Source organism: Microcaecilia unicolor, chromosome 5 (genome assembly GCF_901765095.1).
Source record: "Microcaecilia unicolor chromosome 5, aMicUni1.1, whole genome shotgun sequence".
Lineage (NCBI taxonomy): Eukaryota > Metazoa > Chordata > Amphibia > Gymnophiona > Siphonopidae > Microcaecilia > Microcaecilia unicolor.
Genome location: NC_044035.1, coordinates 356,946,306 through 356,970,667, shown reverse-complemented (window position 1 = coordinate 356,970,667; position 24,362 = coordinate 356,946,306). Strand labels below are relative to the sequence as shown.

General features: G+C 45.9%; 1 protein-coding gene across 1 annotated transcript in view; it reads left to right on the top strand.

Annotated features, from left to right (window-relative positions):
* Positions 1–24,362, top strand: part of LOC115471371 (ankyrin repeat domain-containing protein 11-like) — a 241,998-nt gene that overhangs the window by 188,043 nt on the left and 29,593 nt on the right. Inside the window, exon 7 of the mRNA XM_030205069.1 lies at positions 21,564–21,757. Coding sequence (XP_030060929.1) covers positions 21,564–21,757 — 194 coding nt within the window. The remainder of the gene's footprint in view (positions 1–21,563; positions 21,758–24,362) is intronic.

Genomic DNA, 24,362 nt, shown 5'->3' with positions numbered 1-24,362 from the left:
TTTCAGGTGGTCACTTAAGGAAATTTTAATTGGAAAATGATCTGACCATGATAGGGGTGTTATTTCAATACTGTTATCCCAGAATTCTGGGATATCCACCCCTTTGTAGAATACCAGGTCTAGTATATGACCCTTTTCGTGGGTTGGAGAATTGATCACCTGTGTAAATCCTATTGCTGTCATCGTGTCCAGAAAGGCAGCTGTGGTGGTATCTGGGGTTTTGATGTGTAGATTGAAGTCTCACCAGCCTAGAGTAATTAAGGGTCACTTGAGTAATCAGTTCTAGGAGTTCTTGCACAGATAATGTGTTACTATGAGCAGCCAGATTGGTTTCTCCTCTTCTAGTTGGATTAAAAGAGATTCTGATTCATGTAGCTGGGGGATGGATATTCTGCGTAGCTTGATTGTATCCCCAATCAAGATTTCTACCCCTCCACCCCGTCTTCCTGGTCTTGGTTGATATTGGATGTTGAAACCTGTTGGCCATAGTTCAGCCAGTGGTAAACCCCCATTTTCATCTAGCCAGGTTTCACTTATTCCTAGGATATCAAGATGCTGTTCATTTATGGCATCATGGATCACTGAGCAGGGAGTGTCTTTCTTCTATGTTTGTGCAGCGCTGCGTATGCCTTGTAGCGCTATAGAAATGCTAAATAGTAGTAGTAGTAGCAGTTGATCTGGCATTCACCAGTTCTATAGTTCCCGAGGATGGTCTGGGGATGCTGGGGGTAGCTTTGGTGTGACAATGAGGTGATCTTTTAAGTACTGTAATGTAGATGTTTGACCTCTTGCACTTTTGCCTTCTCTTTGGTTGGTGGAGATTATGGTTTCCTCTCCCACACACCACTGGGATGCTCGCATGAACTTTAGAACCCACATTTTTTTTTGTGTCAGAAGCTAGTTAGGCAAAATTTCACTGGGTGGCACTGTAGTCCACCCTGTGGAGTTCACCCTGTAGATCAGCAATCTTACTAGTTGGCAATGAAGGGTTAAGGCTTTAAATAATCTAGAAGAACAGACCATTTTAAAGTTGCAAATTCAGACCAGACCTGTGAGATCAAATGATTCTAGCAATAGAGAAACAAATGGCTGTACTTAGCACTTCTATGTTGATATCTTTGCAGCGGGGTTGATAGTTGCCTTTAAAGGAATCTAACAGATTCAGAATTTTAGAAATAGATTATACAGTTAAAATAAATTTTTAGCTCACGGATTGCAGATATGAACTTTTGAGTTTCTGATTCTGATATCCTTGGATGGTCTAGTTGATGCAGGTTGCTGTAGACTGGAGGAGGGTTAGATATAAATAAGGGTCCAGCTTCATTGTTATTGTCCTAATTGGTCCTGCGCTTGTGAGTCGGGCGGGAAGGCACCCACACATGCACGGTGGGAGTGCTGCCACGAGCTTTTAAAGAAATAGTATGCTGGGCACCGTTTCCACATCAGGCGCCGTGGATGATGTCACCCACATGTGAGAATAAGTGGCCTGCTGTCCTTGAAGAATACTTGCTACAGGTAAGTAACTTTGCTTTATCAACACAAGACATCTAAATTAGGCTCCTACATACAGGAAAATGAATGGAAGGCCTACATTTCAGAGCATAACATTTGTGTGTGGCGAAAAGAGGGGACTACTTCCGGCAGTTATCATAAGATACTAAAGTTAGGAGCTCAGCTTCATTCAGTATCAGGCTTGATAGGTGTAGAACTATGCTTGCATGACTTTCCTCTTTTCTTATTTAAAGCAATTGCTGTAAACATGCAAGGCAGAGTCAGAAGACCTTTGCCTGGTCAGCAGTGATTTTATGAGTCCCACAGAGTCCCACTCTGTCTCCAGTTTTGCTTTATAACTTTTATATCTATATCCAGCCTCTGTGGCAGCTATTTTCGATGGATATTTTTTGCAAGAATAGATGCAGTTAATATTCAGCTAAAATTGTAGTCACTATTGAGAACATACTGGATAAAACAGGTATGGCACAGATCTATTGGTTAAATTTGATGGGTTCCTGGTTAGAGTATATTGTTAAATCTGGATAAGATCAAAGTTCTCATGATCTGTAGGAAAACTGCTGCTATTTACCCCATTTTAAGGGGGGGAGGGTCAAGAGGAATTAGAGAATCGATTGCTGGAGGAAGTGACGTCACCAAGCAGCATGGCCGCTTAAGAGCTGAGCTCCTACAGCCCCACGGAGGATCTTAGCAATAAAAGCGATCTAATCGTTGCTGGAGAAAACAAAAATAGCGCTCGAGATCAGCAGCAACGTTAGAGCAGCGGAATCGCTCATAAAATAAACCCGAAGGTGGCGGACCTCTCACGTTTTGCCTTCTTAGAAGGAGCCGCGGCACTAAGGGTCAAAATGGCGGATGCGCGGAAGACAAAAGAGACGGCGAACGGAGGAAAAACAAGGCCTGCGGAAAACGCGCCAGAACAGCAAACTGCAACAGACCCGGAGAGAGGGGTTCCCCCGAATTTAGAAGCCTGGCTCCACGACATAAGCTCCGACTTAAAAGCCCTACGGGCCGAAGTGGCAACGCTTAAAGAAGACCTGAGAGGAGAGATCTGGGAACTAGGCTCTCGCCTAGAGGAAACGGAGACACAGGTTGAAGCGCACAGGGAAGCAATTGGAGCCTTGGACCAGCAGATGAGTGAGCTGCAAGGAGACCAGCACCAGCTGCTGGACAAAATTGAGGACTTGGAAAACCGGGGTCGCCGCAACAACCTCAGATTCCGGGGCCTGCCAGAAACGTTCACTTACCAAGATTGCGAGCACGTGGTCCAAAAACTGGTTAGTGCATTGCTTTCAGTGAATAGAGACATTGTGGAGGCCGAAACAATACAGTTGGAGAGAGCGCATAGAGCTTTGGGCGCAGCACGTAATAACAAACCAAAAGATATTATTGCCTGCTTCTCCAGCTTCAAACTCAAGGAACAGGTGCTAAAAATGGCTCGTCAGACCCCAGACTTTAAATGGGATTCCTATGCTATTGAAGTATATCAAGACCTGGCAGCCATGACATTGAAGCGGAGGGCAGATCTGAAACCATTCACTAGGCACCTGAGAGAACTCAAAATTCAATACAGATGGAGACACCCTTTTGCATTAGCCTTTTATAAAGACGGGACAATGCACCTGATAAAATCTATTGAGGAAGCAAGAGCAATTTGTCCAGAGACGGTAGAGCCGGAAGAGAGGAGAGATACAGGCCCCGAGAAGAAAACCATCTCCCGGTCTCTGCCACCAAAATGGCAGAGAGTGGGGAAAGGCCCTAGAAGACTACAACGCCAGCAGTCGGCTGCGAGAGTCACCTGAGAACAATTAGACTTAAAAGTTGGAGAAAAGTTGGACTTATAGTTACTGATGTTGAATAAGTTGCTTAAGCTAAGGTAATCTCCAGCGCTGGATAAAAATAGCGTTAGATGAGACAACTCTGTGGGGTGAGTAGACAGCGGGGCGGCTGCTACTTCCTCTCTACATAGACACCCATTGGTACTCCATGGGGTGTTATAAATGTGTTAGGGGAATTTGGGGAGGGGGGGGAAGGGACTACCAAGGGGAGGGAGGGGGTGGGTGGGGAGCAGTTCTGTGTGACAAGGGAAATAGACCTATCAAGGAAAAAAGACCAATGGGAAAAAAGGGACATGAGAGAAGACACACTAACACTACTAGATCATGGGTGATATTAATTGTATGTCGCTGAATGTAAGAGGGCTGAACATCCCCAGGAAAAGGCAGTTGCTATTCCGGGAGCTGTTAAGGCTACAGATAGATATTGGCTTTATACAGGAGACTCACCTCAAACCGCGTTATGAATACCTACGTAGCCATAAGCAATACCCAATTATACACTTTGCTTCTAGTAATGACAATACAAAAAGCAAGGGAGTGTTAATTGTGTTCCGTGGTAATAAGCCCTGGGGGATAAAGAAAGTGATAAAAGATAAAAACGGGAGATACCTACTCATAGTCTTTGAATTAACAAGCCAAATATACACAGTGGTAAATGTCTATGGACCCAATGTACATCATGAAGAATTCTTTAAAGAATTAGACCAACTGCTCATTAGGAACATTGAGGGATCCTTGCTATTGGGAGGAGACTTCAACCTCACAGTGAACCCATGTTTAGATAATTCCACGACCAGGACAGCTTATGCTAGGCAAGATAGACAGAAGCTTCAAGAATTCCTTACACGCTGGCAGTTGATAGATTACTGGCGTAGGGATAACCCTATGGCACGAACGTATACACACTTTTCAACAGTGCACCACACTTCATCTAGGATAGATATGTGGCTAGGAGATGCCTCTCTCTTGGGTCGAGCTGACGCCTTGCAAATACTTCCCCGCACCTGGTCTGATCACTCCCCGGTGACATTACAACTCCGTGGACTGGGACCCAAAAGGCCAAGACCCCCCTGGCGTCTTGATGACGCGTTACTGGCTGATCCAAGCAACCTGTCCCAAGTGGAACAGTCCATTAAAGACTATATTAGCTTCAATGATAATGGAGAAGTTTCTTCAATAGTTTTGTGGGAAGGCCTTAAAGCAGTAATAAGGGGCCACTTAATAGCTCTCAGATCACGGGCATGGAAAGTTTGATGTGCAAAGGAGAATGACATTCGTCAGCAATTGACTAAGACAGAGGCACTCCTGCAACGGGGAGAGGGTTCAGACCTTGTGAACCTTACAACTCAAGCTCACGATTTACGATCGCAACTGCACGATCTTGAATTAGCAGATATCTCTGAAAAACTACAAAGGGTGCGACAGTCCTATTTTGAATTTGGCAATAAACCAAGTAGATTATTAGCCCACAAATTAACACAGCATGCCAGCAGAAATATGATAGGGGGGTTACGGGACGAAGGTGGGATAGTGCATTCTGATTGAGTTTTTGGAGTCTGCCTTTCGGGAATTCTATAAGAAACTTTACACATCAGAAATAGAACAGAACCCCGAGGAGTCAGCCAAATTTTTAGCAGGGATAGACCTCCCAGTAATCCCAGAAGGTGCTGATCAAACGTTAGGTAGCCCTATCACAGCCGAGGAAGTGGAGCAAACAATCAAGGGACTGTCTCTTAATAAAGCTCCGGGACCAGACGGATTCACTAATAAGTTTTATAAGACCTTTAGGAAAATTCTGTCTCCCCTCCTGGTGAAAGTATTCAATTTCATAGATGAGAGCACAGGCCTACCGCCGACCTGGAATATGGCAACAATAACAGTGTTACCCAAACCAGGCAAGGATCCTCTCATATGTAGCTCTTATAGACCTATCTCACTACTGGGGGTAGATTACAAAATATTTACAAAAAATTTGGCCACTAGATTACAGACATATCTCCCCCTGTTAACTCATGAAGATCAGGCAGGATTCGTGCAGAATCGCCAAACTTTTGATAACATAAGAAGAACTTTGCAGGTTATCCAAGGGGCACAGATTACAAACACCCCCATGTGTATATTATCTCTGGACGCTGAAAGGCCTTTGACCGGGTCAGCTGGCCATTTTTGTTTGCAGTATTAAAGAAGGCGGGTATTGGAGGGAGATTTGCAGAGTGGTTACACTCAGTATACAAAACCCCGAGGGCAGCGATGCGAGTCAATGGGGTCTTATCCTCCCCCTTCTCATTACATAGAGGCACTAGGCAGGGCTGTGCACTATCACCGCTGCTCTTTGCTTTAGTGATGGAGCCCTTGGCAGCTAAAATTAGATCAAATCCTGAAATCCGGGGTATGAGAGGGGGAGGGATTGAAACTAAAATACTCCTTTTCGCAGATGACATTCTGCTTATCTTAAAAGACCCCCTTTCAGCTTTTCCAAAAATCGGAGAAGAAATACAGGCGTATGGGGCCGTCTCGGGTTTTAAAATAAATTTTGACAAGTCCAAGGTACTGGACATAAATATGCCAAATAGTCAAATAGATCAGTTGAAGCTCCAGTTCCCATATAAATGGGCCTGTAAATACATAAGATATTTAGGGGTCAATATACCTCGAAGTCTGGAGGAAGTCTTTAAAAGCAACTTCCCAATGAAGGCACAAGACCTATTTCGGGAGTTGGAGAGATGGGAGGGCTTAACACTATCATGGATGGGAAGGATCAATGCTATCAAAATGATTGTCCTCCCGAAGCTCCTATATTTATTCATAGCCCTACCAATTGACATACCAGATGATTTCTTCCGAGGCTTGCAGAGAAAAGTGTTTTCATTTATCTGGAGAAAAAGGCCACCCCGGGTGCAGCGGGAGACGCTGTGTCAATTGAGAGACAAGGGGGGCATGGGGGTCCCTGCATTTCGGGAATACTACAATGCAGCACACTTGCGAATCTTAGCAATCTGGTTGCAGGGTAATGGGAAGATATGGGCCCGTATAGAACAGAGTTGGCTGGAACCGTTCCCATTTGGGGCAATACCATGGCTACCGAAACAACAACTGAAAGAGATAATAAGAAACAGTCCATCTTTGATTCAATGGCCATTGAACACCTGGTACAAGGTTAGGGAGAAGTTTTTCCCAGGGAGGATATACTTTAAACATGCATTCCTTAGATACACCCCTCAATTCGGACCAGGAGCACTAGACACGACCTATGAGGAATGGGAAACTATGGGTCTGCGGGAACTGGGGCAAATGTGTGATGAGGGGCACGTTCCTACCTTCCGGGAGTTAAGCCAAGAACATGGGCTTTCACCTCTTCAGGCCTTCCAATACTACCAAGTGCGAGATTTTATTCACCGTAAAGCAAGGGAAGAGCTTAGTTTAGCTGAAACAATGCTGGAAAAAGGGTTAATGGGAGGAGGAGACAGGGGTAGTATATCAAGAATATATAGAGCTTTATTGGCCCACTCCCAACCGGTGGAACATTATACAGAAAAATGGGAAAAGGCAATGGGGGTCACCTATGAACCCAAACAGTGGGCACAAGCTTTTAGATCCCTATTAAAAGTATCAATATCCAGTGCAATGATGGAGAACGGACACAAGATTTTGTATAATTGGTATTACACCCCTAGCCGCCTGGCCAGTATGTTTAAATCGGGCTCAGATCTTTGCTGGCGACAATGTGGGGAGGTGGGAGATATGCACCACATATGGTGGACATGTAAATATGCACAAAGGTATTGGGAAAGCATAATGGACCTGGTGCATAAAGTGACAGAAATAGAATACTCCATGAAACTAGATACCTGCCTGCTACACTTTAAGCCGCCAGGAACTAAAAACCATATCCATCGGTTTGCCACCCAGGTGTTTGTAGCGGGTAAAATGGTCCTAGCTGCATCATGGAAAAAACCACGACTACCTGAACTACCCTTGGTTATAGAAAAATTGAGATCCATTCAGTTAATGTCCAAACTCACTGCATTACGTAATGGCCAAATTGTTCAATACCATAAAACTTGGGACTTGTATAACACATGGTTGTCCAATAACAAGGTCACGAATAACTCAGACACACAGACATAGGGATGGGGAGGGGGTGGGGGAGAGGAAAAGAGATTGAGGTTTCTATATTTCATTGCAAACAAAGATTTTGAATGTTTAAGTTTATGGTTGATAGGTTACAACAAATTCAATATGGAACTGAACAATGTTGTAAATGGCTTTGTATTGAACTGAAAAATGAATAAATAAAAAACATTAAAAAAAAAGAGAATCGATTGCTAAAGATTAGCTTCAAAGTTTAAGCATGCAGTCATGTTCTTGTACTGATATTGCAGGCATAACTTCTGAAAATTTCTTTATTGCCATATTTTAAGTAGAGGCTAGTAACTAGGTTTGATTAGTATTTATTAAATTCTGTCATGAAGGTGCAAGTATTAGTGTTATCGGGCATAGACTATTGTAATGGAGTTTATAAGGGTACTACAGTTCACCTTGTGAGTGAATACTCAGTTACTCAATGATTCAGAATTTAGTAGTGCGCTTGATTACCAGATGTTGTCATAATCTTTGACCCCCTTCCTAAAAAGCATGGCACTGGCTACCCATGGCAAGCTAGGTAAACTTTAAGGAGTCATTAGTGGAAGGAACGGCTGAAAGAATACTTATGGTCTGCAAGTAAACAAGTTTTTGTGGTACCCCTTCTATCAGCAGTGAGGCTGGTATCTGTGCATGGTAGATCATTTTCAATTTATTGCTCTGCCTTGTAGAATTAATTGCTTTGTAGTGGTTGATACCGGATGGAAAAATCCGGATACTTTTGGGTGAAATTCAGGCTTTTGGACTTAACCTGATTTGCTAGAAACACTGCTTTTTTAAAAACCACATATTGTCAGCACATTTCTTTTGGGGGGTGAGAGACTGCAATAAGAGCATATTTACTGCATATTTATGCCTTAGAAAGATCCTTTCCTGCATTATCAACTGGCCCTGAAACAGAAAAGCACAACAAGACTTTCCTAGTGAAGCCTGAACACCTATTGCAGATACATTTTTCTATATTTCTGCATGTTTGGCTAGGGAAACCACTGCATATTGGGTGAAGAAAATATAATCTCTATTATAAGATTCTGCTTATTGGGACTCCATCTTAGGGCGCCTGCAGTAACATCTGTAGGAGCTTTTGTTCAGGATGTTTGTTAGGACTCTTGGACATTTCATTCACGAGACACTAGTGCCTAGGCCTTGTGACTTCAGAGCTGGTATCTGTAATATGCTGCTGCCCTTTGTGTTCGCCAGGGCAAGGAACAGCCAGAGGTGCCAGCTGTTTTTCTGCACCTCTGCCTTCTGTGGTTACCTGCAAAACAGCTGTGTCCACTTGAATTTTGACACTTCTGCTTGTGTAAATGAATGCATCAGCATATCATCACCAACTGCTAATAAAAAAAAGCTTAGTGTAGTACGTTTTTAGGGTGTCTAAGTGAGATTTATTTGTCCTTGCATAAGAGTCGTGCAAAGAACTGAGAGCTGTGGCCCTAGAGGTGTAAAACATTGGTGTTTCAGAAAAAGGTAAAAGTCCCATTATTTATGGAGGCTTTATTAGTCAGTGTAAGATTTTATGGGTGAGTGGTAAGGGTTATTGGGTTTGTATGATATCTGATGTGGTCTTTTTTTTTTTAATCTTGATTTGTGTTGGTTGTAATTTGGTTGTCCTTTGATTTGTGTAACTGTGTTGGAACTGTCCCCAGATTGGTGGATTATAAATGATTTCTAAATAAATAGAACACAGTAGATAATTAGGTCAAGGAACTCTGGTTTGGTGCCTCTGCACTAGGTCTCAAACCTGCGCCAGCTCTACAGTGATAATGAGGCACCCCACTTAATTCAGCAACACAAAAAAGAGGCTGTTCAAGTCCGCATCAAGTCACAAATGCAAACACCAAAACAGACTAGGAGTCCAGAAGATTCTTTATTAAAAAAGACCCGATGTGGCCCCACTTTGAGGAATAAGTCTGGAGCCTGCAGCTCTGCTGAGCAATTTTTGAAGCACTTGGGAACTGCTGACTACAGTTTTGGATGTTTCTTTGCTAACTGGGGATCATATTCTTTCAGCCCCTGGTGCAGCCGTGTTGGCGAAACATGACCACGTCGGGTCTTTTTAAATAAAGAATCATCTGGACTCCTAGTCTGCTTTGGTGTTTGCACCCCATTTAATTTATTGATACCACAACCAATAGATAGACATTTTAGTCTGTATACTGAAATCAGCCAGACCTTCAGCCCTCAGCAGAAAGCCCAGAAAAGTGTAATTGAGGAGGAAGCACCATAAAGATATTCATCCCTGGCCAAGATTCAGTAGGTTTTGACCCAGAGAGGAAAGGGAGAGATGCATAAAGAAGTGTATTTGTAGTAGATATAGGTGTGTGCTACATTGTATATGTATCAGTGTGACAAACCCATAAGTTATACTAAGTCCGAGTGTTCAAAATACTCACATTTTCTTGCTCCCATACATATGTCTCATCTCATCTCACCAGGTACTTGCTAACTAACATCCTATGGCTCCCTCTTCAGGTAACTTCCCACTGTAGCAAGAATAGAGAGCTTAGAGGCAGAGTGGATTGAGTATTTGGCTTGTTCACAAAGCATAATTATATGGAAAATGGAAAATTGTTAGCCTAGCAATTCAATAAGATTATTTACAGCTGTGACATTTTTCCACTGTTGCTGGCACATTATTGGCTTAATATGAGAGAGCCAAACAGGAAAGAGGTTTATTTGAAGTACAAAGCTTTAAAATAAAAACTAGTTAACCAGTTGTGTATATCCTTTCATGGAACTCTGTGGATACAAGGCCAGGTGTTTGCTACAGATGTAGACAGTTTCAGTATAAGACAATATACAGTATATACCTAACTTCACCAGTGCTGTACAAGTGTTAACTTGATACTTTGCCTAGGTGTTGGAGAGAGTGTAGGATGGCTTGAACATTTAGTCATTCGAGGTGAGAGTGGGGGAGTATTAGGAATTTTGGGGGAAGCATGTGTACCAGTATTTTGAACAGATATATGGAGAGCTTTTAGAGCCTTTCCTTAGAGCAGCGTTTTGCAACCAGTGTACCATAGCTGATCCCCAGGTGTGCCGCAGGAGTTGGGCCAGCTTAATTTGTGCCAGTATGGAGTACATTTTCTTGCCTCTAGCACTCAGTGACAGGGGAGCAGTGATTCATACAGCCTGCTCGCACTAACCCCAGATCCTTCTCTCTGACAGAACTTCTTGCTTCCACATAGGTGGAAAGCATCAGATAGAAGGCTTCAGGTTGGCATGAGCAGGCTGTATAAATTGCTTCCGCCGACTGCTAGAGACAAAACTTTTAAATGGCACATGGGGGGAGAGGCTCATGAGAGACAAGAGGAGATGCCTGGTTGCTAGTTGTAGAGGGGACAGGAGGGAGAGTTATAAGACTATGTTCGTGGGGTGGGGGGAAGAAAAGGTAAATGCTGAACTTGGTGGGATGGGGCCAGAGAAGGTAAAATACTGGATTATGTGTGGGGTGTGGGTGGGGTGGGGAGGGGAAAAGGGTCAAATGCTGTTCCTTGTCATCAGCAGCAGATGAATCCATTAACTGATGGGTTGTGATCCCCCTACCAGCAGGTGGAGATAGAGAACACTAAAAACCATAGTGCCTCCTGGACGGCTAGCTCCATCTGCCTCTCAGTATTTCTCTATCTCCCAGCAGGTTTGAACGCAGCTTGTTCAGCTCCTTCAAGATTCTGCCTGGGGTGGCTTCTGTGCATGGCCAGTTGAGCTGGGGTGTTGTGGCTGGTGATGCCCACTTTAAAGGCACATAGGTTCACCCTTTCCCTGCCTTACCTATTCCCCCTGTGTGGATGCAGGCATATACAGTGGGGGAAATAAGTATTTGATCCCTTGCTGATTTTGTAAGTTTGCCCACTGACAAAGACATGAGCAGCCCATAATTGAAGGGTAGGTTATTGGTAACAGTGAGAGATAGCACATCACAAATTAAATCCGGAAAATCACATTGTGGAAAGTATATGAATTTATTTGCATTCTGCAGAGGGAAATAAGTATTTGATCCCTCTGGCAAACAAGACCTAATACTTGGTGGCAAAACCCTTGTTGGCAAGCACAGCGGTCAGACGTCTTCTGTAGTTGATGATGAGGTTTGCACACATGTCAGGAGGAATTTTGGTCCACTCCTCTTTGCAGATCATCTCTAAATCATTAAGAGTTCTGGGCTGTCGCTTGGCAACTCGCAGCTTCAGCTCCCTCCATAAGTTTTCAATGGGATTAAGGTCTGGTGACTGGCTAGGCCACTCCATGACCCTAATGTACTTCTTCCTGAGCCACTCCTTTGTTGCCTTGGCTGTATGTTTTGGGTCATTGTCGTGCTGGAAGACCCAGCCACGACCCATTTTTAAGGCCCTGGCGGAGGGAAGGAGGTTGTCACTCAGAATTGTACGGTACATGGCCCCATCCATTCTCCCATTGATGCGGTGAAGTAGTCCTGTGCCCTTAGCAGAGAAACACCCCCAAAACATAACATTTCCACCTCCATGCTTGACAGTGGGGACGGTGTTCTTTGGGTCATAGGCAGCATTTCTCTTCCGCCAAACACGGCGAGTTGAGTTCATGCCAAAGAGCTCAATTTTTGTCTCATCTGACCACAGCACCTTCTCCCAATCACTCTCGGCATCATCCAGGTGTTCACTGGCAAACTTCAGACGGGCTGTCACATGTGCCTTCCGGAGCAGGGGGACCTTGCGGGCACTGCAGGATTGCAATCCGTTATGTCGTAATGTGTTACCAATGGTTTTCGTGGTGACAGTGGTCCCAGCTGCCTTGAGATCATTGACAAGTTCCCCCCTTGTAGTTGTAGGCTGATTTCTAACCTTCCTCATGATCAAGGATACCCCACGAGGTGAGATTTTGCGTGGAGCCCCAGATCTTTGTCGATTGACAGTCATTTTGTACTTCTTCCATTTTCTTACTATGGCACCAACAGTTGTCTCCTTCTCGCCCAGCGTCTTACTGATGGTTTTGTAGCCCATTCCAGCCTTGTGCAGGTGTATGATCTTGTCCCTGACATCCTTAGACAGCTCCTTGCTCTTGGCCATTTTGTAGAGGTTAGAGTCTGACTGATTCACTGAGTCTGTGGACAGGTGTCTTTCATACAGGTGACCATTGCCGACAGCTGTCTGTCATGCAGGTAACGAGTTGATTTGGAGCATCTACCTGGTCTGTAGGGGCCAGATCTCTTACTGGTTGGTGGGGGATCAAATACTTATTTCCCTCTGCAGAATGCAAATAAATTCATATACTTTCCACAATGTGATTTTCCGGATTTAATTTGTGATGTGCTATCTCTCACTGTTACCAATAACCTACCCTTCAATTATGGGCTGCTCATGTCTTTGTCAGTGGGCAAACTTACAAAATCAGCAAGGGATCAAATACTTATTTCCCCCACTGTAGGTTCTCCTTTTCCCTGCCTTTCCCACTCCCCCGCTTCCTCCGGAGTGCCTCTGTAGCTGTTTGCCTCCAACTTTCCTCACAGTGTTAAAAAAAAGCACGCGTTTTTCAGCGCTGCTATTTCTGAGGCTTTTCTTGAGTTACAGCTTGACTGGAGCTCCTGGACTTGGTCCTTTGAGGTAAGAGTGGTACTCAGCTCCTCCGGGGAGGGCCCACAGATGGCGTTTAGAGCGGGGTGATTTGGGCGCGAAGACGCCATTTTGAATTTTCCGCCGTTTTTCGGCGATGGCTGCTGAGAGAGTTAAGCGCTGTTCCCATTGTGGCAAGCGCAAATCGGCAGCGGGGCTCTGTAAATCGTGCTGTTCAGATGGTAGAGCCAGCACGAGCATGGCGAGTGATGATTCTTCCCGCTCATTGGAGCTGGCAGCGGGCGCCATCTTGCAAGTGCCGCATGTCTTGACCCCCGCGGTTTTGGAGGAATCTGAGGGCAGGGAACCGCCTTGGGCTGAGCCTTCCAGAGGAGCTCATTTCCCCGTCGCTCCTAATTCGGAGACGGGAGGTCAGGGCGAGTATTTGTTCCCGGAATTTGTGCTTTTGCTACATAAAGCCTTTATGCTGAAGAGACCTCTGCCACAGGTGTCTGACACTGTGTTGCCACCTGGTTTCCCTCTGTGTGAGGATGGCCTGGGGCTGAGTGATGATGTGGCTTCCACTGAGCGTTGGATGCACGCTAAACATAGACGGGTTAATTCCCTGTAAGAAAGTGCCCCCCCCCCCCCCCCCCCCACCGTGGTCAGGCTGTGGGGACTCTGAGGGTTCTGGCAGGCCCTCGTGGTCGGAAGAGCCAGAGGAAGGTGCAGTTTTGCCACTGGATCTGGATGATCCCTCTACGGTTAGGATTTTCCACTGCGATGAGCTGCCAGCGCTGATCTCGGATGCCTTACAGGCCCTCTCTATTGATGATCCTCTTAATGGTGAGACCCCCTCGGGTAATCCGAGGATGGAGAGTACCAAGAAGCCTGCTCGAGCCTTTCCTTTGCATGACTCCATCCAAGAGCTTATTTCTGCTCAATGGGCTGACCCTGAGGGGCCATTAAAAGTGGCCAGGGCTATGGGGCATCTGTACCCTGGAGTGAGGAGCTCTTGGCTAGGTTTTGTATGCCAAAAGTGGATGCCTTAGTCACCGCGGTGACCAGAAAGACCACTCTCCCAGTGGAGGGAGGGGTTGCTCTCAAGGATATTCAGGACCGGCGGCTGGAATCCGCTCTGAAACGGTCCTTTGAAATTTCGGGCCTAGCCTTAAGGGCGTCTGTTTGCCATTCTTATGCGGCCTGGGCCTGCCTTTCTTGGTTGCAACAGGCCGTGGAGCAGCCCGTGGATGGTGCGGAGTCCCTCGTGGAGGTTGCACCGGGGATGGAGTTGGCCCTTTCCTTGTCATCAAGCAGATGAATCCATTATGAATGGGTTGTGTCCACCTACCAGCAGGGGGAGATAAAGCGCACTGAAAAACCATAGTGCCTCTTGGCCAGCTAGCTCCATCTGCCTCTCAGTATTCTCTATCTCCCCAGCAGGGTTGGACGCAGCTTATTCAGCTCCTTCAAGAATCTGCCTGGGGTGGCTCCTGTGCTTTTGGCAATTGTAGTAGGGGTGTTGTGGCTATTGCAGCTCCACTTTAAAGGCGCATAGGTTAGCCCTTTCCCTGCCTTACCCTTCCCCCTATATGGATGCAGGCATATAGGTTTGCCCTGTCCCTGCCTTCCCCACACTCTTCTATGCGGATGCAGGCACATTGGTATGTCCTTTCCCTGCCTTTCCCACACTCTTCTATGTGGATGCAGGCGCATTGGTTCGTACTTTCCCTGCCTTTTCCACTCTCCTGGACCTCCGGAGTGCCTCTGTAGCTCTTGCCTCTAACTTCTCACAGCTTTAAAAAAAACAAAAAGCGACACCCTTGTTAGTGCTGTGATTCTGAGGCTTCCTTCTGTCTGTGCAGCATGACCAGAGCTCTGTGACTCGGTCTGGTGAGGTAAGAGAGTCTTGTAGCTCCTCCGGGGAGGGCCCGCGATCGGGACGTTTTGGTGTGAATCCGCCATTTTGAATTTTTCTGGTGATGGCTGCGGAGGTTGTTAAGCGCTGTTCACGTTGTGGCAAGCGCAGATCCGCAGCGGGGCTCTGTAAACCGTGCTCTTCAGACGTCAGGGCTGGCCCGAGCATGGCGAGCGAGGTTTCTTCCCGCTCGGTGGAGTTGGCAGCGGGCGCCATCTTGGATGCGCCGCATGGCTCGGCCCCCGCAGGAGCGGAGGGGTCTGAGGCCGGCTACCAGAGGAGCTGCTTACCCTGGATGGAACCGGGAGGCCAGGGTGAGCCTTTCTTCCGAGAGTTTGTGTTGCTTTTACATAAAACGTTCATGTTAAAAAGAACTCTGCCGCAGATGTCTGACTCAGCCTTGCTACCTGGTTCCCCTTCGGTGGAGACCGGCCTGGGATTGCCATCAGGGTTTTTTCCCCAGACAGTTGGCCGCAAAAGAAGCGCAGAAGGATAAATTCCCCTTCAGAGAGTGGCACCCCCCCCTTCCCCCCTGTGGTCGGGCTTTGGGGATTCTGAGGCCTTCGTGCCTAGCAGGCCTTCGTGGTCCGAAGAGCCAGAGGAAGGAGTAGGATTGCCACTGGATCTGGATGATCCCACTGTGGTTAGGATTTTCCACCGTGAGGAGCAGCCAGCGCTTATTTCTGATGCCTTACAGGCTCTCTCTATTGAAGATCCTGTGATGGGCGAAGCCTCCTCTGGTAATCCAAGGATGGCAAGTACTAAGAAGCCTGCTCGAGCCTTTCCTTTGCATGACTCCATCCAAGAGCTTATTTCAGCTCAGTGGGCTGACCTTGAGGGGCCTTTGAAAGTTGCCAGGGCAGTGGGGCACTTATACCCTCTCAGTGAGGAGCACTTGGCCGTGCCTAAAGTGGATGCCCTAGTCACGGCTGTGACGAAAAAGACTACCCTCCCAGTAGAGGGAGAGGTCGCCCTGAAGGACATGCAGGACCGACGTCTGGAATCAGCAATCAAACGGTCCTTTGAGATTTCAGGCCTAGCCTTCCGGGCATCTGTGTGCAGTTGTTATGCTGCTCGAGCCTGCCTCGCTTGGTTGCAACAGGCAGTGGAACAGCCCGGGGATGGAACGGAACCCCTTGCGGAGGTGGCACCGTGGATGGAGTCGGCCTTGTCATTTTTGTCTGACGCCCTCTATGATCTGGTCAGAACGTCGGCTAAACAGATGGCTGTGGCGGTGGCCGCTCGCTGCCTTCTATTGCTACGGCATTGGGCGGCTGACATGGCCTCTAAGCAAAGGTTGGTGGAGTTGCCCTTCCAGGGCCTTCTCCTATTTGGTGAGGAGTTGGAGAAAATTGTTAAAGGCCTGGGGGAAACTAAACCCCAGTGCTTACCCGAGGTTAGGCCGCAGCCTTCTTCCAAGGGTCAGGCGGTTCCCTCCTCTTCCAGACCTCGCTTCCGTGAAGCTAGAAGGTACTGCCCAGGGCGTTCTGCTGGGTTTACTTCATGTGCCCGCTTTCAGCAGAGGAACTCCTGTCGCTCGAACAAATGTTCCGCAGCGGCCGGCTCAAGGCCTGGAGTTCATGGGCGACCCTCTCAATGATGGTGCGCCGGCCCACTCCTCGATTCCTGCAGTTGGAGGACGTCTTTCCCTCTTTCTCGAGGAATAGGTCAAGATTACCTCAGATCAGTGGGTTTTGAACCTGATCAGAGATGGCTACAGATTAGAATTCAATGCCCCAGTGAGAGACACGTTTGTGGAGTCCCGATGCGGCTCTGCCGTCTAACGGGCAGCGGTAAAGGAGACCTTGCAAGGCTTGTTGCACCTCGGGGCGGTGGTCCCTGTGCCTCCCGCAGAGATCAGCTACAGTCGTTACTCCATTTACTTTGTGGTGCCACAAAAATGAGGGTCTTTTCGGCCCATACTTGACTTAAAGGAAGTCAACAAGTCACTGAGTGCGGCATTTTTGCATGGAAACCCTGCACTCCGTCATGGTGGCGGTACAGCCAGGAGAGTTTCTCACGTCTCTGGACCTGAAAGAAGCTTACTTGCACATTCCTATTTGGCCCCCGCACCACCGGTTTCTCTGGTTTGCGATGATGAGAAATGTTTCCAGTTTCAGGCCTTGCCAGCTCCCTGAACCTTTTTCAAGGTAATGATGGTAGTAGCTGCCTTTCTCAGGCGAGAGGGTATCCGGGTTCACCCGTACCTCGACGACTGGCTATGTATGTTACTATATCAGAGCGGACTCTGCAGAAGAGAGTCTTCATGTAACAGCCAGAGTGGCCTCAGTACTTCAATCTGTGGGCTGGGTCGTCAATATACCCAAAAGTCACCTCCCCCCCCCCCCCCCCCAAACTCTAGAATTTTTGGGGGTCCGGTTCGACACAGCCTCGGGGTTTGTCGTTCTACCCTAGCAAAGGCGGTGCAAGCTTCAGAACTAGGTCCGTCTGCTCCTGAGGATGTCTCGCCCGCGAGCTTGGGACATAGTCCAGCTGTTGGGGTCGATGACTGCCACCTTGGAAGTGGTGCCATGGGCGAGAGCGCACCTGAGACCTCTGCAGTGTTCCCTGCTTCAACGATGGTCTCCAATATCTCAGGATTACCAGCGCAGACTCAAGTGGCTCCCTGCGGCCCGGCTCAGTATGGAGTGGTGGCTCTCAGACAGCATGCTGCGGCGAGGAATGCCACTAGCGCTTCCCGATTGGTGCCTGGTGGTAACAGATGCCAGCCTGCAGGGCTGGGGAGCACATTGCCAGGGAAGGCATGCCCAGGGTCTGTGGACACCCGAGGAGTTGGAGTGGTCCATCAATCGCTTGGAGTTGAAAGCGATATTCCAGGCGCTTCTGGCCTTTCACACGACCCTGGAGGGACTGGCTGTCAGAGTTCTGTCAGACAGTACAACAACAGTGGCATACATAAATCGACAAGGTCGTGCAGATTTGCCACTGGGCCAAGCTACATCTGCAGTTTCTGGCAGCAGCTCACATTGCAGGTCAGAGCAACGTGCAAGCAATTATCTAAGCAGGCATCAAATCGACCCAGCGGAGTGGGAACTTGCAGACGAAGTGTTCCTTCAGATCGGTGTCAAATGGGGGACGCCTGTAGCGGATCTTATGGCGTCAAGCGCAAATGCCAAAGTCCCGTGCTTTTACAGCAGATGGAGAGATCCTCGCTTGGCGGGGTTGGATGCCTTGGCTCAACCCTGGCCTCAGGGCCTCCTGTATGTGTTCCCTCCTGTGCCCTTGATAGGGCGAGTGCTCCTGCGGATTCGGCTACATCAAGGAGAGGTGGTTCTCTTTGCCCCGGATTGGCCCAGGTGGCCGTGGTATGCGGACCTCCGGTGGATGCTGGTGGAGGCTCCCCTTCCTTTGCCTCTGGTACTGAACCTGTTGTCACAGGGGCCGGTAACCATGGAGGACGCCTGCTGCTTTGGTCTTACAGCATGGCTATTGAGAGGGCGCAATTGAGAGACAAGGGCTATTCCAACAAGGTCATCTCCACTCTCCTTCAGGCCTGCAAGCGTTCCACGTCCTTTGCCTATGCTCGGATTTGGTGCCTGTTGAGGCTTGGTGTGCTGTTAAAGCAATTACACCCATGCAGGTTTCTGTCTCGCCGATACTTGACTTTTTGCAGGATGGTTTACAAAAAGGCTTGGCCTATAATTCCCTGTGTGTTCAAGTTGCAGCCTTAGCATGTTTCGGGGAAAGGTGGTTGGCCTCTCCCTGGCTGCTTATCCAGAGGTGGCACGGTTTCTTAGAGGAGTGCTTCGGCTCCGTCCTCCCTTGCGGGCTCCGTGTCTGACCTGGAACCTGGGGTTAGTTTTAAAGGCCCTTTAGTGTTCGCCCTTCGAGCCGCTTAGGCGAGCTTTGGAGAAGGATGTGACCCTAAAGACAGTCTTTTTGGTGGCCATTACATCGGCGAGACGGGTGTCTGAGCTCCAGGCGCTGTCCTGTCGAGACCCATTTCTACATTTGCACCTTCTAGATGTACGAAGGGCTCTGTTGCAGTATCTGCGCATGTCAAATGCTTTCAGGACCTCTGATCACCTTTTTGTTTTGTTGTCAGGTCCTTGCAGAGGGTCTCTAGCGTCTAAAGCTACTCTGGCTCGTTGGCTCAAAAAAGATATTTTTTTTCAGCATCTCTGCTGTCTGGCTGGCCTCCGCCTGAAGCCTTTAAGGCACATTCCACAAGAGCGATTTCCTCTTCTTGGGCTGAAACTGGAGCGCACTCTCTTCAAGAGATATGCATTGCAGCGACATGGGCTTCTAAGCTTTCATTTGCCCGACATTACAGGCTGGATGTGGCTGCCAGGAGGGATGTGCATTTTGGAGCACAGGTGCTGGCGCGTGGTGTGGCCTGTTCCCACCCTATCTAGGGATTGCTTTGATACATCCCATTCGTAATGGATTCATCTGCTGACAAGGAAGGGAAAATTAGGTTCCTACCTTGGTAATTTTCTTTCCTTTAGTCATAGCAGATGAATCCATGAGCCCGCCCTGATTGATTGATTGATTAATGCTATTTTGGGTTCCGTTTTTCCTGTAGATATGTTCCCTCATTGGGAGAAGTTGGAAAACAGTCTTCAGGATTTCTGTTCTGTTACTGGAGGTTGAGTTCGTCCCTCCTTTGAATTACTGCTCCTGTTCTGGGGCGTTCGTTCACTGTGAGGAAAGTTCATGTTCTACTTTGCGGTGTAACACTGCTTTGGAAGCTTCAAATACTGAGAGGCAGATGGAGCTAGCTGGCCAAGATGCACTATGGTTTTCAGTGCTCTCTATCTCCCCCTGCTGGTAGGTGGACACAACCCATTCGTAATGGATTCATCTGCTATGACTAAAGGAAAGAAAATTACCAAGGTAAGAACCTAATTTTCCCTTTAAGTTACCAAGCTCAGCAAAAAATAATGTCACTTATCCACAGAGATGTCCTCTTCTCTCAGAACTTCTCAGAAAAGTAATTCTGCTGTGTTATTTTAGCATATGATTTGTTTAGATTGATTTGGATGTTTAGAATAGAATACAGGGAAAGGCAGTTTAAAAGGAGCAATTCCCCATTTTTGTGGTTCCCAAAACCTGGTCCTGGAGGCACCCCATCTAGTCAGATTTTCAGGATACCCACAATGAATATTCATGAGAGAGATTTCCATACACTGCCTCCACTGCATTCAAATCTGTTTCATGAATATTCATTGTAGATATCCTGAACCTGACTGGCTTGGGTGCCTCCAAGACCAGGTTTGGGAACCCCTGCCCTAACTGCTAAGTTTCACTGTGTTTAAGTTTCTTTGCTTCAGAAACTGGAGCTTCTCTTCCCATAAAAGTGTACTGAACCGTTTCTGGGGAGAACTTACTTCTATGGATCCCTTACTCTAATTTTGCTATTGATACAGACATGGGGAAGCAACTGCTTGCCCTGGGATTTGTACCATGGAATGTTACCACGATTTAGGTTTTTGCCAGTTACTTGTGACCTGGCTTGGTCGCTGTGTGAAACAGGATACTGTGCTAGACTCTTATGTTCAAATTTCTCCTGTTTTTTCCCCACATGCTAATATTTATCCCAATCTATACAATTGCAGGGTTTTTATTTTGCCCACAGACAAGTATTCTCGGCCCCTTTTTTATAGTTCTTCCAAGATCTGTTAGGTTGGAAAATAATGTTTGAACCCCCCCCCCCCCCCCCCCCCTTTAAAGCTGGCCTCAGACCTTCCTTCCTGAGCAACCCTAACAAATGTCTCACCACCATCCTTCAAACCCCTCCATATTCAAGACCCCCAGCAAGCTGCTTTCTGAGCTCATGCAACCGTAATTTCCAACTCTTCTGGAACCTAAAAATATAATTCAGATTCCTTCAGTCTTACAAGGTAAATTGTTCCATTACATTAGCTCATAATGGGGGTGCTTTACAAAGGTGTGCTAATGTTCTTAGTGCAACTATGGAACGCATTTCCGAAGACCATAAAAACAACGCAAGATTTAACTATCTTCCGAAGACTATTGAAAACTGACTTATTCAAGAAGGCATACCACAAACAACCGTCCTAATTACTAAACAATAAGACTGAAGAATAAGACTGGATCGACCTTAATCACATGATCGAATAACCTCAATGCTTTTAATAAACAAACAATCCCACTTCTAATCTAATATCGATTACTATGTAACCACACAATGCTGACTAACCTCACTGCCAAACACTATCACTTTTACCCTAATGTCGATACCTGAGCAACAACATAATGTTGACACCTACGCAAGATCACAATGTATTCTTATACCATGTATGTACGCACTGAATGTAAAACCATGTGCAACTCTGTAGACCGGAAATGGCAATCGCCACTACGGCAAATGTAAGCCACATTGAGCCTGCAAATAGGTGGGAAAATGTGGGATACAAATGCTACAAATAAATAAAATAAATAATGGGTGTGTTAGCGTTTAGTGCACACTAATTTTTTGTGCGCACTAAAAACATTAGCATGCCTTTGTAAAAGGGGCCCTAAGTCTGTTACCCTCTTCTTTTATTCTATATTTAGCAAAATACAGGTAATTCTTTTCCTAGATTAATTATCTATAATAATGCACATTTAAGTCTTTGTGTGACATTTGATGTGCTTTTACAGGCTGGACCGCATTACATGAGGCATGTAACCGGGGTTACTATGATGTTGCAAAGCAGTTATTGGCTGCAGGTGCTGAAGTGAACACCAAGGGACTGGATGATGATACACCTCTACATGATGCATCCAACAATGGCCACTACAAGGTTTGCACTTCTGATCCCTACAAGAGTTATAAATGTGATCCCTCTTCTGTGGTGAGCCAGAATGCCAATTTACTGGCCATTCTGCCAATAATAGATAGTAATTTTCTTTCCCAAATCAAAAACAAAAATACTCACTTTTAATTTCTCCTTTTGACCCTCCAAATTTTAGATCTTGAATTGGATGGGAAACAAATGATACAGTCTTTAACTTAAAATTTTTCTGGAGTCTTCAAGAAATGAGGACAAAACAAATGAGTATAAGATCCTCACAGGTAGCAACCAGTGGAAATGAAGTGAGGTCAAGAAAGGAGAGTCCAAAAGATGTATAAAAGGTCAAGTTTGTTTAGTTTTGTAACACAATAGAAGGCATAGAGTCCATCTGCCAAATTAAAGTTCACAACGGGAGAAACCAGACTCGACACAGCCATGTTTCAGTGTTGATGCCTATGTCAGAAGACCAGTGTTCTAATATATCTTGAGTATCAACATGAATAACAGCTCACGGATAAGAAAAGCTTATGTATTCACTGATGCCAAACAAAAGTTGTGCCACTAAGGGAATCCATCAATTTAGTGGCACAACGTGTTATTTTTTTTTGGGGGGGGGAGGGGGTGCATTAGTAAATACATGATCTTTTCTTATCCGAGAATTGCTATTCATGTTGACACTCACGATATATTAGAATATTGGACCCCTAACACAGGCATTGATGCTGAAACACGGCTGTGTCGAGTCTGGTTTCTCCCGTTGTGAGCTTTGATTTGGCGGATGGACACTGCCTTTCATCTTGTTTTATAAATAAATAGAAGTGACCTTTATACGTCTTTTGGACTCTTCAGCTGTCCTTTCTTGACTGCACATCTTCAAGAAATCAAACATACAGGTCTTTATCTGCCATCATTTACTATGTTACTATTTGAGTTCTAAAAACCAAATTTGGGAGCCCATTGGAGGATCAACTATTCAGAACCTTTGGTGACATTAAAACTAAAATAATTGAAACTTTGGAGAAATCTGTTTTGGGGTTTGAATTTTTTTGTTTTTACTATTTTTTGGTAAAATTTTCATTCAACAGTACAGAAGATATGCAACACATCTTCATTTGCTCACTGTAGAATTGTGTAATATTTAGTTTAAAAATAGATTATTACAAGAATACACACAAAGAAAAATCAGATGATGGCTTTCCTTTAGTAGTCTATATCATTTGTGGGTAGCTGGACATTAATGTGGAAACTTTTTAGGAAATCCTGGCATCTGATCATTCAGTGCTTCCAGTCATGGCAAATCATCTTAGAGAAATTGATTTCTGTGGTTGTTTTAATGGTAGCACACACATGCAGAGGGGCTTGAGCTCAGTTACCAGCCCAGGTCTTTCATTACTTAAGCTGGCAGACTACAGTTGTGAGGGAGGGACTCGTAGCATTACACAAGGCTGAATTCAAAATGACATAAAGCAGAAATTTGTTCACAGATCTACACAACATACGCTACTCTTCATATATGAAGGAACAAAGAGAAATATTCATAAAGTAATTAAGAATAAGAATCTAAAAAGTCTTGCTTGATTGCTTAAGTCTCCCCGCTTTTTTGTCAGCAAATCCAAATTAGTTCCATTTCCAAATATTGCCTCACCAAGACCCATGATAAGTAAAATAGAGCCCATCTGTGTCTAATCACAGTAGTTGATCTGATTTGAATTCTTCTAGATAAAGAATCAAGCTGCTTCTCTTGTTTGGAGTGAATTTCTTGCAAATGTCTAAACTAGAGCAGTCAGCGGCAGTAGGTTGAGCTGCTGATTCTGGCATCATGTAGTTGGTTCAATGTGGCTAGTTACTTCAGATTAGACATGTTACATAACCGTTAGTAGTTAGATCTGTTCTTGATTCATGTTCTGCTAGCGCTCAGGTATTGTAGTGTAGCAGTTGGTGGCCAGTTTGATTATGGGGGATCGTCGGAGAAGAATTTTCTAAAGAAGTGAGCTTTCAGGTGTTTTCGGAATGTTAAGTAGTTGGGCATGCATTTGAGGGCTTTTGGTAATAAGTTCCATATCTTGGGGCAAATGTATGTGAAGTTGGTTGAGTATGAAGTTTTGTATATCAGGCCTTGACATTTGGGAACGTGAAGGGTGAGATAGGTTCTTGCGCTTCTGATTGCGTTCCGTGTAGGTAGTTCTATTATGTTTGTCATGTATTCCAGTGCAAGTCCAAAAATTATTCTGTAGGCGAGAGAGCATATCTTGAAGGATAATCGTGACTGGTAACCAGTGTAGGTTTTGGAGTAGTAGTCTGGCACTTTCAAATCAATTTTTTCTGTAGATAAGTCTTGCTACTGTGTTTGTGCTGTGTGTAGTCTCTCTAGTGATTGTTCCTTGCATCCGGCATAGATTCTGTTGCAGTAGTCAGCATGGGTGAGGACCATGGATTGAACTAGCGTGCAAAATACATCTCTTGGGAAGTAGTTTTTAATGCGTTTTAGTTTCTACATGGTTTGGAACTTTTTTTTCGTAATGTTTGAGATTTGTTTGTCAAAGGTCAAATTACGGTCTATGGTGACTCCTAGGATTTTTAGATTGTCAGGTATTGGGAGGGATGTACCCATAGGGGAGATGTTTGGGAAGTGGTTGGTATTGTGAGGTGATGTGATTATCAGGCA